The sequence below is a fragment of the Poromitra crassiceps genome, assembly GCF_964638095.1.
Source record: "Poromitra crassiceps genome assembly, chromosome: 4".
Lineage (NCBI taxonomy): Eukaryota > Metazoa > Chordata > Actinopteri > Beryciformes > Melamphaidae > Poromitra > Poromitra crassiceps.
In genome coordinates, this window is record NC_139626.1 from 27,806,036 (window position 1) to 27,819,518 (window position 13,483).

General features: G+C 45.4%; 1 protein-coding gene across 1 annotated transcript; it reads left to right on the forward strand.

Moving 5' to 3' along the window:
- The first annotated feature begins 1,103 nt into the window (after window positions 1–1,103).
- dlgap5 (discs, large homolog-associated protein 5) lies at window positions 1,104–13,455 on the forward strand. Its single transcript, XM_083634530.1, has 19 exons — window positions 1,104–1,179; window positions 2,701–2,934; window positions 3,643–3,821; window positions 4,030–4,095; window positions 5,748–5,787; window positions 6,635–6,763; window positions 6,850–6,951; window positions 7,361–7,435; window positions 8,477–8,514; window positions 9,001–9,239; window positions 9,425–9,754; window positions 9,850–9,938; window positions 10,314–10,474; window positions 10,611–10,712; window positions 11,274–11,544; window positions 11,665–12,116; window positions 12,701–12,830; window positions 13,156–13,196; window positions 13,350–13,455. Exons 2-19 carry the CDS (start codon window positions 2,715–2,717, stop codon window positions 13,452–13,454), a joined length of 2,769 nt encoding a protein of 922 aa, XP_083490656.1. The 5' UTR covers window positions 1,104–1,179; window positions 2,701–2,714; the 3' UTR covers window position 13,455.
- The last annotated feature ends 28 nt before the right edge of the window (window positions 13,456–13,483 follow it).

The following is a 13,483-nucleotide window of genomic DNA, read 5'->3' on the forward strand; positions in this document are numbered from 1 at the left end:
CACACGCAAACACACAAAAGAGAGACACACACTGACATCATGATGTCATCAGTGACATCACTGATGTCAGTCTGAGGCTCACGAGAGAGACTGAGGAGGCAGGTTCAGGATTGATATTGATGGAATATGTGTGTTTTTAATCTTGAAACTGAGACCATATGTCATTTATTTTTTGATTGTTTATGTGCAAAATTATTTTGGATAGAGATAGAGTATCTCTTCAAGGAACTGACTGGTCCAACTGTTCACTTAGAAAAAAGAGACATATTTTTTTATGAAAAGAGTGATATTGATTGTAAAAGATTATTTATTTTGAACCTTTTTATTTTATATGGGAAATATAAGTGCAAGTGGACTATCAAGAAACCACACATACAACAGTTCAAAGTTGAATTCGGACATTACATTAAAACTTTATGTGGTCTCAAGAACAGCAAAGCCTTAAAAACTTTGAATATTTGTAAAGAGTTAAATATTTTTATTAATGCCTGAGTTTATTCTAACATGATACCCCTGTTTGTTTGTTTGTTTGTTTGATTATTTCTTTTGTTTTTTTATTTATTTTTATTTCTATCGAAGCATACTCTGTAGGCCTACTGATGTTTAATGTATGCTTGTTGACTCTATGCTTTGGAATGAATCAATAAAAATAAAAATAAAAGAGGCTCACGAGAGAGACTGAGGGAGAGAGAGTGGGGAGAGACTGAGGAAGAGAGAGGGAGACATTGTGCATGCGCCAATAGGGCAGGCAAGGCCACACAGCAGCCGAGCTGCAGGCAAGGCCGCGCAGCGCCTGAGCTGCGAATGCGAGCTGCAGGGCCAGCTCGCCTAGGAATCGAGATGCCTAGTGGGGTAAAATAACATGTTACACACTCTCGTACAGTAGGTGGCGGTATGCACCTAAAAGTTGTTTGCGATCCGCCATTAAATTGAGCAAAGAAGAAGAAGGAAGGGGCTAGATCAAAATCAGCCAATCAGCGCCTACCGTTCCTGCCAGGAAACGACTCTCTGGTAGCCAATCAGTAACCTGAGTTCCGTAACGTTGGACAAATTTAAACTGACCCGCTCTGCTGCTTGTTTTGTATGTCTCGTCTCGGTCCGCTGTGTGTGTTAGCTCAGCCAACAGGAAGTCAGGAACACTTTGATTCAACGTTAATTTAGTTTCTGGAACTTTAAACGGTAAGATACGGTGTTATCGAACGCTGTGACTGATTTAACCTTATTCATGTATCGTTCAACTTTTGGTAAATCTCTCGACGACCAGTTAACGACAACAAATTAAGTTACCAAACAAACCTCGAGTAGCTAATGTTAGCTTAGTTAGCGTTAGCTAACGTTACAAACACGTTGAATCATTTGCATTGCATTTCGATTGTGGGTCCTTGTTTCACAAAACAGTAACTTTAGTTGAGAAGGATCAGTGGTTGGGATGAAATCTGGGCTTAACGTTAACGTATTCCTACCCAGGTCTAGAAGAGTATAAAAACAATCGATCATTTCCGGGTCTTGAATAGTTTGGGAATTTGAAAAAATGTCGGAAAATATGGAACATGTTGTGGTACAGGAAAGGTCTGATACACATAATCATAGCCGCGATGCGGCTAATATAATAATAGCGTCAATGTTTTTTTTGTAGTAGAGTCACTTTGAGTCCGCAGTTGTTTGTGTTGATCAGAATAATGTTCAGAGGGATGCTCTTACGAGCCAGCCACTTTCAGCATGCATTATGTCAAAATACCCTGCACCTAATCGTGCGTTCCTTTCTCGCAAAATAACTGGGATGTGGAGGCTATAAATGACATCGCATCCGTTTTGTTAGCGTTCCATTTGCAGAAAACTTGAGGGGAAGTTCACTGTTAATTGGTCAGATCCAGTCGCTAGCCAGGCTAGCCATTGTTAGCAATAACAATTGACAACATGGCATTTCGCGACATTTTGCGCATACAAACACTGCATCATCATGTCCACACAGATAGAAGTTAGGCAGTGCTGTGTGTACAGCTGATTTAATGAGACACAAACAAGACAGAAGTGCTAAACAATATTACTACGATTATAACTACTGTTGGATTTTTGAGGTCAGGGCTGTTGAAGCTCATACGAGTTTGCAATGGGAAATACCAGCTCGGTGACGTCACCGTCCCAGCTCATGACCTTTGAAGTGGGTCGATTACCAGTCCCCAGTTATAAAGGAATGCACAATTTATCACATCCAGTCAAGAACATGCCGGGAAAAATATTAGTTATATTAGAGTTTTAAAATGGAAAGTATGTAGAAACCAATCATCTCACATATATCTCACCTCACTTCTGATCTGTCAGACGCTAATATCAGAATGTGATATTCGTGGCTGTGAAGAACAGTCTTTATCTGACAGTGATATATGACCTGGTTAGCAGGGGCAAGGTGTCGTCTATCTGCATAAACCATATTTAACACCAGACAAAATCTTCAACAAATCAGGGTCAGGGTAAATCTATGGAATTGTTTACTTGAAAATGTGTAGAAACCCTGGGAATAACAAGCAAGTTTAGACCATTTCTCTGCTTAATTAACAGTTGAACTTGCCATATCTAAGTTAGTGACACAGCTCATGTTACATTCTCCACATTGTACATCAACATCTGTAACAACAGTGATATTTCTTTGAACTTATGTTGCAATACGCCTCTTACGCCATCTTCTGCTCACCTGACCAGACCACTGTGTGACCATGGAGTCTCGCTTTGCCAGCCTGCGCCAGCGGGACAGCAGCGTGTCTATGCTGCGGGTGAAGATGTCCCGCAGACGGTCTCAGTCCCAGAAGGAGAACAGGGACCGCCTGTTGGAAACCCGCAGGCAGCTGGACAAGCTGCCTGAGCTTGAGAGCTCCACTCTGGATGCCTCCATGACCGCCAACACCAAGGCCGTTCAGGACAAGGCAACAACTAAACGTAAGGGTTGATTAACGTTACCTGGGGCATCAATAGCCTATTGTTTCACATCACATCAGGAGTTAATTCCAAAAAGAAGAGCTTCAGTAGTGTCGTGGTGGTTTGGTTACAAATGAGCATGTACAACAAACCATGGTAACTTTGCTTTCAAATATTATTACCGGTATACCATATATTCAGGGTTCCCAGTGGTCCTTGAAGTTGAAATCCTTGAAAGTTTGTGAATCTGATTTAAAAAAAATCAAGGCCTTGAACGTTTTGGAAAATTGACATGGGTCATTGAAAGTGTTTGAATTTATAGATTTTGTGCAAGAATAGAAATTGAAACACAACATAGTCTGCCATCATTGTAACACAGCCGCGCAGTTAAGAAGTGTTCACACATTCAAGACACTCTTTTTAATTGCTTCTGTAAAGCCTGCTAGATCTCATTATAAAAATTCTCAAGTGTTGTAAATAGTAATTAACCTTGATCCGTGTCTCAAACGATGCCATGTTGGCTCCTTGAATTTGAGGGAATTGGGCCTGGAAAGTCCTTGAATTTGATGTTGAAGAAGGTGTGGGAAGGTGAACGTTGCATATTTACCATGGTCCACCCAAAGGATTTGCTCTCCAATTCATATGGACTGATTCAGAGAGACAAACAATTAATTAGCATACCCTGCCATCTAGTGACCATTATCCCACACCTCTTCCCCTTCTCCACAGAGGTGGCCCTAAACGAGAGGATTAAACAGCTCGAGCGCTGGAAAGAACGCAAGGCACTGGAGAAGGAGAAGGACAAGAGAGAGAAGGAACGTAAAGGAGTGTTTAAGACGGGGCGGTACCATCCAACGGATACCATGTCCTTTGCCGATCTGCCTCTGGTCCCACGTGCCAGCGCTCAGGTGAGAGAGGACCCCTCATCAGACCAGCTCATACCTTTTAAAGTACTATGATTTTTAGATTTAGAGAAACCTGTATATCTAAAGAGATTTGCTTTCATATTGTAAGGCTTCCACGGAGCTCTGACATCTCACTGGTACCCTACTGTGTTAGTATGCTATAGTACTCCTCATAAATGGTCCCATTGATTTGCATGTGTCTTCCCATCAGGAAAAGGCAGCCCAACCTCAGAATACCCGGGTAACCCGCTCTATGAAACAGCAGCAAGTGCAGAAGGTATCAAATTTTCCCAAATCCTTGACACCTTCTCAAACCCCTGGTAAACCAGCTGCTCATGTGAACTCATATTTCATTTTGTTCTACTGCCATCTGGCCTTAAGCTTTCATCTAATGTTTTGCAGTGGGCGGAAGTTGGGCGGGTGTAATTGCCTTGACAGACAACTCCTTCAGCCAATCAGCGTTGGATCCAATCGAACATATTTTCCGCTGAGAAACTCCGCTGTTGCATACTCCTGCACTTGTGTAATTGTTGTTATTGAGTCTATTTCTGCTATAACTGCACTTTATGGCTGTTTAAACTCGACGAACGTTGACGTCAGTCCTCGAGGCGGACAGGCAAGGAGGCAGCCGTTATTGTTTTGCTAGCGGCGTTCCTGATTGGCCGGTTACAATGTCAACTACGAGGCGGGTCGCTGATTGGCTCGTACGCTTTGCCGTTTCTGCAGAAGCCCTCCCAGGGCTTGAGAGGCCAGACGGTCTGGTAGAACGAAATGAAATGTGAGTTCACGTAACCGGGTGGTTTACCAGACTACTTATCAAACCCCTCTCACTAGCCCCTTTTACACAGCCTGTGGAAGCTATGATCGTTGCTGCATCATTAGGCCTCGCCTCCTGTTTAAAAGTCACAAGGACAGAACGGCGAGTCATTTTGTTGCGTCTTTAGTTCCGGGAGGGGAGGTAGTATAAGCCCCGCCCGAATCAACATCTGTTTAAAAGGGTAACCTGCGGGAAGGGAGGGGATTGTGCTGTTTACTGTAGTCTCGTCTGTGCGTGTTAATTCCCTTCCCAAAAACAACTATAGTATTCCTGTGCATTTATAGCCGACTAAATAGCCTATATCCCAACAAATCCATAACTCCATAGGAATTCTATAATACATTTGACGTTCCGGCCGTCACAGCAATAAAGAGGGGAAAGGGCATAAGTCAAAGTAAAAAGGTAACCTCTACGATGCATGACTGCAACAGCACCAGAAGGAATGCTCCGTGCCAACACGTGTTTATCTTAGCATGCGTCTGCATCTGTGGTGAGTCGTGGTCTGAGGATTCCCTCTCTGTCACAGGCTCTCTTTCTGTCAGTCTCTCTCTCTGTCAGTCTCTCTCTGAGGATTCCCTCTCTGTCAGTCTCTCTCTCTGTCAGTCTCTCTCTCTCTGAGGACTCCCTCTCTGTCAGTCTCTCTCTCTCTGAGGATTCCCTCTCTGTCAGTCTCTCTGAGGATTCCCTCTCTGTCACAGTCTCTCTGTCAGTCTCTCTCTCTGAGGATTCCCTCTCTGTCAGTCTCTCTCTCTGAGGACTCCCTCTCTGTCAGTCTCTCTCTGAGGATTCCCTCTCTGTCAGTCTCTCTCTCTCATAACAATCCACAATCCAGCAGCTAGGCTTTTTTGTGTGCGTCTGATAAATTCCTCTGTACGTCGTAGGTGAGGATATTCCCTCTGATCGGCGCAAGTTCACATCTCCATGGCAACGATAGAACATCATGCCAGAGAATGTCTGTGTGTAAAAGCATGTCTGTGACTGTAAAAGGCAACGCTGCACTCATTGCGGGACTTCATGGATCTCTGTGTAAAAGTGGCTTCTGTTCTTCTCAAACCCCTCTCACTGTTTTCATTTCAAACCTTACCTGTGCTTTGTTGCTGCTTTCTCCACAGCTTCAGAAGGAACAGGTCCGAAGCACTGCTGTGAAAACAGGTACGTTGAATTACTTATCGATCTATCTGTCTATCTATATCATCAGTATATAAATGGGAGCTAGGGCTCTGTTTATTTCTCGGTCTGTCCCACTGATGACATCATCAGTGATGTCATAAATCCCACTGATAACTAAAAGAGCCGATGCACACCCTCACAATCTTATGGATGTGCATCGGAGGATCGAGTCCATAAGCAGAAGAAAGAATTCCCGCACACTATCCAGTTACTGGCAAACTTTATTACAACGTAATCATTTTTTACCTGATGAAGGTCTGAGTGACGGAAACGTTACAATAAAGTTTGCCAGTAACTGGATAGTGTGCAGGAATTCTTTCTTCTGCTTATAAATCCCACTGATGACATCATCAGTGATGTCATCAATTCAGTCACACACACAGTCAGAGAGAGACTGAGGGAGAGAGAGGGAGACATTGTGTACACGCCAATAGGGCAAGCAAGGCCACACAGCAGGCGAGCTGCGAATGCGAGCTGCACGGCCAGCTTGGTGAGCTGCAGGACAGGCGAGGCCGCGCAGCGGGCGAGCCTAGGAATCGAGCGTGCGAGATGCCTATATAAAAGGGAGCTAGCCTAGGACTCTGTTTGTCTGTCCCACTGATGACATCATCAGTGATGATGGCTTCCATAGGGAGATTATGATATCTTTGGATCTGCGCTCGGACGTTGGAGACAGGTAGTAGAGCGTTTTGAACACATGACCCCCCACCTTCCCCCCAATTTCCTTATGGAACGCTGTGTGATGCTGATTCAGAGTGGATCTCAGAGGAACGGACAACAGGGGAACATATGGGGCTAGGTTTAGTTCTGACCTCCCATTTTCTTACAGTCCAGCCTGCTGTGGAGAGGTCAACTGGTAGGCGGGTCCAGCCTGCTGTGGAGAGGTGGACAAGGCAGGTTGCTCTTGTCCACCCATTGCCAGCACCTAATGTGACCAGCAGGACCAAAGCCTCTACAGGTAACTAATGCTACAAAACAAAGCTCATCATGCGTAACAGGACTTTTTCCTCTTAATCTTTGTGTCTGTCCCATGTCCTTCTCTAGTAGAGCCGGTCGTGCGGGCTCTGTCAACCAGATCGACCAACAGGCCTGCTGTCGAGGCTGTTTCTCTGGCTAACAACAAGACTAAAGACAACTCTGCGGCAGGTACAGACTGAACCAAACCTTCACTTGCCCATGAAATGGCATCTTTACTGCCTTGGTTTGATGCATTTTCTGTTGAACCAGGATGTTGGGGTGAGACTTAACACAGCGAGGGATTTTTCAAAAGCCTAAAAACCAATGGAAGGCAGTTGTATTTGATGTTTGATTGTTCTGCAATCTGTGGTGGTTTCATTGGTTATAATTTATGTTATGGTGCAGCATGAAGTCGCCATAAAGGTGGATTTCCAGGAAATAGAATTTGTATTTCCTTACTTCTTCTTTACTTCCTTCCTTCCTTTTTAAAAAAGTAATGAAGTTCATTTCATGGGGACTTTGAGGAGCATTTCTGTTGGAAGTACAAAGCAACACAGTACAGTTACACTTAACCATCTGTAATACTAAAACATGACAGATGCAAGAGTGACAAGGACCAGAGCAAATATCAAGATTGCAGCCCGCCCTCCTGGCAGAGGAAGGAACAACAAAGGTATCTACTGTTGTCACCATGACTGCATCCACAACATCCTTACCACAACCCATATAGAGAGTCAAAGTGAACGTCACTTCCTGCCTTTCTCAGTGTACCAGCGTCGGCGTCTGAAAAAAATATGAATGGTCTGGTGAACGTAGATAGACGTTAGTTTTTTGATCCCATTTGAATTGTGCCACGGGGTACACGCACCATCTGAACAGCAAGTAAAAGATTAGGGTTATGGTCTGAAAGAAAATGCAGTTGTGCTCGGTCCTATGCCTTCCAATCTGAGGAGTGGGGTTCGATACCCAGTCAAACCACACACATTTTTATAAAACATTAGGTTTAGACATTAGGTTTTGGGCAAGTACAACAATTTGGTATGGTCGTGGTTAGATGAGAAAACCGTAACCCTAATCTTAACCACATATTTTTTACTTGCTGCATGTTTTCAGGAAGAAGCCATTGTGGCGACCAATCAGTTCGGGGCGGGGTTTTCCCGGCCCATACTAGGAAGAAATGTTCGTCCAGGAACAACTGTTAGTGGGGAAATCAGTTTGTGCCGGGGGCAATTTAAAAGATAACTATGCATGTCAAGAAAGTCACAGTTTGTCCTGAAACATAAGGTTTAGTTTTGTCAATCGACTACACTCTCGTGTCACACAATATGTCACACCATCAACAACATGGACTGGCGGGAGAGACGTCACTTATGCGACTGGTTGTGCGTAGTCTTTCTGATTTATAACTTATAGTGCAACAGTTTTACCACAAACTGCCACTTCCTTGACTTGCAAAGTTATCTTTTACATTGGCAAACATGACATGTGTACCCCGTGGCACAATTCAAACGGGATCAAAAAAGCAACGTCTATCACCGTTCACCACCATTCATATTTTTTCAGACACTGGTACAGATAGAATGGCAGGAAGTGACGTTCACTTGGGCTCTCTATTGATGAGTCTTATTTTTCTTTATTTTTTCTCTGTGAACCCTGTACACTTTTATTTGTCTATTATTATACCTTTTTCTGTCTGTGTCCCTCTTTTCTACAGTGACTGCTGACGACAAGGTCCAATCAGCTGTGCCAACGGTAAGCATTTCAGTGTATTTCAGATGCAGTGGGTTTAGCCTTATGTCTGGTAACACAGGAGCAAATGCACCTTTAGGCTGTTTAGTTTATAGTTTATTTCTGGTAACACAGGAGCAAACATACCTTTAGGCTGTTTAGTTTATAGTTTATGCCTGGTAACACAGGAGCAAACGTACCTTTAGGCTGTTTAGTTTATAGTTTGTCTGGTAACACAGGAGCAAAGGTACCTTTAGGCTGTTTAGTTTATAGTTTATGTCTGTAGGTGACACAGGAGAAAACGTAACTTTAGGCTGTTTAGTTTATAGTTTATGTCTGGTAACAGGAGCAAACGTACCTTTAGGCTGTTTAATTTATAGTTTATGTCTGGTAGTGGTAACACACAGGAGCAAATGTCCCTTTAGGCTGTTTAGTTTATAGTTTACATCTGGTAACACAGGAGCAAACGTACCTTTAGGCTGTTTAGTTTATAGTTTATGTCTTGTGTAGGAGCCTGCATTGAGGGAACCGGAGCAGAAAGCTTGTCCCTCCAGCCCAGCACTGTGCACGGAGGAGGAGGAGATGGTGGTGGACCCGGCTCCGCCGGACTGCCTCCCTCCTGTGGACTCATCTGAATCTGCAGCCTCCTTCGCCCCTCAGGGCTTTGTGTTCCAGGCTCCTGTGGGCGTGGCCTCCTTCAAACTTCAGCCTCTCACTCCTCGCTCAGAAGATGCTTTCCCCACACCAAGGTCTGTCTGTTCGATGCAAACATTTCTTGGAGGTAGAAATGAACAAATATCTGATCTCATTGGTTAAGTCAAACCACATGACTGATCTCATTGCTTGTTAAGTCAAACCACACTTTTTCTAAAGTTACATTAGACTCAAGCCCAGTGAAAAAAACTAAATCCCATTCTGATTTCCTCTGTTCCAGCTTCAATCTTCCCTCTGCTCCTGTTCCTGCGTTCGACCTCGAGTCTCAAGCTGAGCAGAACGGACCCCCTCCCGCCAAATCCCCCCACTGCTCCCCGCCTCGCCCCTCTCCCCCCAAATCCCCCCACTGCTCCCCGCCTCGCCCCTCTCCCCCCAAATCCCCCCACTGCTCCCCGCCTCGCCCCTCTCCCCCCAAATCCCCCCACTGCTCCCCGCCTCGCCCCTCTCCCCCCAAATCCCCCCACTGCTCCCCGCCCCGCCCCTCTCCCACATCGGCTCTACCGACTCCAGTCAGCCCCCAAGAGCCAAAGCACGATGTACCATACTTCAGGTAAAGAAACTAGAATCTCATCAAAAAGATTGCAAGGCCGTACTTCTAATGTGCATTATTCACTTTGTATTGTATCTATGTCTCTGTATGTTCAGGTCAGAAATCGCCAATGAGACGGAGAAACTGATCGCTCACTGTGGCAACTGGGAGTATAAAGTAGAAGATGAGTCCATCCCAGAAGAAAGTGAGTGTTTTCTCTTTTACCAGAGGCCGGTGTGACGTGTTCAATGTGACTGTGGTGTGGCGCGTTGAATATGTCACTGTGTGGTGTGACCAGTGGTGTAGTCCCCCCGCTTAACCCGGAAGTGGGCGTGGTTTCGGCCGGAAGTGGACAGAGATTCGACCCATTTTTGTTGTTGTTCCTCCCCAAATTTACATTATAGCTTCAGAACTGAGCTTTGGATCAGTCTTTTTGATCACAAGAGTAAACTATTTACAGAGCAGAAACAAGATTTGTGACGTGTTGAATATGTGACTGTGACTGTGTGGGAAAATGACATTCTTCCTAACTAAGCGACGGTGTGAGTACATGTCTCTCTTGTGCTCCTCACCTGTGCAGTGAGAGACCGGATGCGCACAGTGGTTGGCCAAGCCCGGCTGCTGATGAAGGAGCGCTTTAAACAGTTTGCTGGTCTGGTGGACGACTGCGAGCTGGTCAGAGGGGAGAAGATCACCACCTGCTCTGACCTGCAGGGCTTCTGGGACATGGTTTACTACCAGGTGAGAGCCTCAGGACAGCAGCAGTAATGCATTGTTTCAAATTGAAAACATGCCAACGTTCATGTCATGAGGGAAATGGAGGAATATAAGGATTTTGACTGAATCTTGTCTCTTTCATCCTGTTGTCGTCTTTCAGGTGGAGGATGTCGACAATAAATTTGATGCCCTCAAAGGGTTGGAGTCCCGAGGCTGGGTGGAGGAACACAAGCCCCGACCCCGACAGAGGAAGGCCGTCAAGGTGAACAGAAGACCGCTCTCTACTTGCATTTTCTTTCTCCACAGCAAAGAGTTTGTTGTGTAATTTGTAAATGCAATTTAAAATGATATTGGAGCTATTGCTGTTTGGAATTTAGTTCCACTTCACTTGTGCGTCTTTCTTGGGTTTTAAAGGTAGACCAACAACCAGAATGAAAACAGAGAAAATACAGTTAGAAAAGCTGAGAGCTGCCAATGTCATGTGAGACCCTGCCTCTTCTTGGTGAGAAGTCTGCTCACAAATCATTCATGAGCACTCCTCCTTTCCAGCATTCTCAACTTTAGAGAGCACCCCACTCTGCCTAAAAAGTCAGGGATGCAAACTAGTCCAACTTTAGGTGACAGTCCCCCTTTTCACCTCAAAATAGGGCACTTAAGTGGATGGTTTTGTGTGTCTGACTGCCCTAGTATCTGTCACCGTTGTCACTATCCATGACTTTGCATCGCTGAAGATGCCAGGTGCAGTACCTTTCCAACATGGCCATGTCCCTTAAGGTACGATGTGAACACAAGCTAAAGTAAGACTTTTTGTCTCTTGTCACAGAAACAACCTTCCTCCGCTCCAGCTCCAAAGCCAGCAGGGACCAACGGGGCAGCCAAGTCTCGCCTGGCTGCAGTGAAGGCTGCCATGAAAGCCAGACAGCAGGCTGCAGAGGCAGAGAAAGCTGCAAAGGCTGCAGGTCATGCTGAGGATGGACCTGGTTCCACGCCTCAGGGCCCCATGCCTCAGGGCTCCCAGCCCCTGGCAGTGGCCCAGCCTGTCATCACGTTCGATGGAGGTTTCTTCCAGGTGGAGAGCCCAGCCAAACCATCAGGTGAGAAAACCACCAATAGTCCAGGGATGCAAACTAGTCACTTTTAGGTGACGGTCACCTTTTTTATAGTCTGCAGGATTTGACCTAATTTCTCTCTTGTGTTTATCTCTGCCGGTTCAGTGAGGACATCCGGCCGTCTGAGTGGTGCCATGCTGCCTCCGGCCTCTCCCTGCTCCTCCCTCACCAAGTACCTGACTCCTGGAAGAGTCACGCGTCGATCTGCTGCTCTGTCCCACGCCTCCCCTGCTCCCCTCGCACACACGCCGGCCCACCTCACGCTCCCTCTCAGGCAAAGCCCTCGCCGCGCACCACCCACCTCTCAGGCTGGCACCCCTCAGCCCCCCCGGAGCAGAACGGATGCCCCTCTGTGCCACTCTCCATGCAAACCACCTCCTCCATCCAGCCACGTTCCTGAACCATCCTCTATGCTGAGTGTCACCATGTCTCCCTGTTCGGCACCCAGCCAGCCTCCCCCCTCCTCCCCTGAGCTGGTTCCCTCTCCTCCTGCAGTCCAGGAACCTGTGGATGCTGACGAGTCCATGAGTGTCACTCCGGACAGCCCAGTTGTTGAGGTAAACTTTGTTATGATTATTTTTTTATTCATGTATTTGGTGAAACTAAATGGTTTGAGCTGTGCTGTATATGAATTGATGCAATGAATGTATAGTCGCTGTGACAATGCAGTGCCAAAGTCACATCCTCTTCCGCATTCAGCATACAAACCAAGGGATTTCATCCGCTAATTCATTTTTCCATCTACATTTCGTAAATTGTAAAAAAAAAATAGTTCTACTTCGTCAAACCAAGCGATTGAACTATATTTAGAATCAGGAGAGACAATATAACACTTCACTCGGACATTTATTTTTTATCAGTTTGATTTTTTGTTTTGTTTTGATATACTAAAATAAACTTTTACTGGCAGCTCAGCAGTTTCATGCAGCGTTGTGGTGTTGCTATGACGATCAGTTCTGGGCAATAGGCAGATTGAGCGGGTACTACTTCTAGTAGAGACGAGTTGATACCACTATGCCATTACTGTACGGTACCATAATTGAATACACTTCATGTGATCCCAGCAGGAATCAAACCCCTGGTCTGCAAAACCATTCAATTTGAGCTCTTCAGTTAACACATGAACCTGTTGTGTGTTTAGGAACTTCCTGGGTTGGACGAGCGCTACCTCCAACCTATGTCACCCAGGGAGCCAGATGTAGAAATGGAAAGTCCCAGAGCTCAGCCTGTGGATCTGCTAGATCAGGAAGAGGCAGTTGTGATGCCCACAGGTAACATATACTAACATACAGAGATGCACGTTTCACCAGGGTTTTGCACATCAACAGCACTATTGTAGATATTAAAGCTGCACTAGGCAGCTTTCTAAATTGTAATTTGGTATTGAGCAATAGTAATCCTCATATTGGGGTGACACCTTTCTATTGCAAAAGAACCAAAAAAAACATTCAGTCTTTTACAGGATGGGTTTATTACAAACTGACGGTATTACACCTTTTGCTTAACAATTTGCACTCCTATTGTACCCTATCTACACAGTATCTTTTGCTGTCTGTGATCACTGTTATGCTCACTCCTTTCTCACCCTCACCACAGCACTCCCAGGTGTTCCCAGCTTCACTCCTCAGTCACAACAGGTTGAAGTCTTTTCCTCTTTCTTGCCTCTCCAAATATAAACCTTAATTGACTTGGAATGACGCCTCCTCAATGTCACTTGGTGTACTGTTTTAATTTGGGCCTGATTGCTGCTGAATGTCCTGACACACCCTTTTCTTCTTGGTGTTTGTCAGGTCCAGACGGCGGAGGCGGAGTCTGACGTCTTCCTTTTCACCTCTGACCTGAACAGGATACGGCAGTCCGTCTGCCCCAGTGACCTGATGGTCTTCACTCCATAATCTGGCTGATAAAAAAAATACTCCCCCTT

What these genes read in the sequence shown, in the direction of transcription:
- dlgap5 (XM_083634530.1), top strand. Translation starts at nt 2,715, where the DNA reads ATGGAGTCTCGCTTTGCCAGCCTGCGCCAGCGGGACAGCAGCGTGTCT. An exon ending in AACAGCAGCAAGTGCAGAAG is followed by an intron (nt 4,096 to 5,747) that starts GTATCAAATTTT and finishes CTTTCTCCACAG; the next exon opens with CTTCAGAAGGAACAGGTCCG. An exon ending in GGGACATGGTTTACTACCAG is followed by an intron (nt 10,475 to 10,610) that starts GTGAGAGCCTCA and finishes GTCGTCTTTCAG; the next exon opens with GTGGAGGATGTCGACAATAA.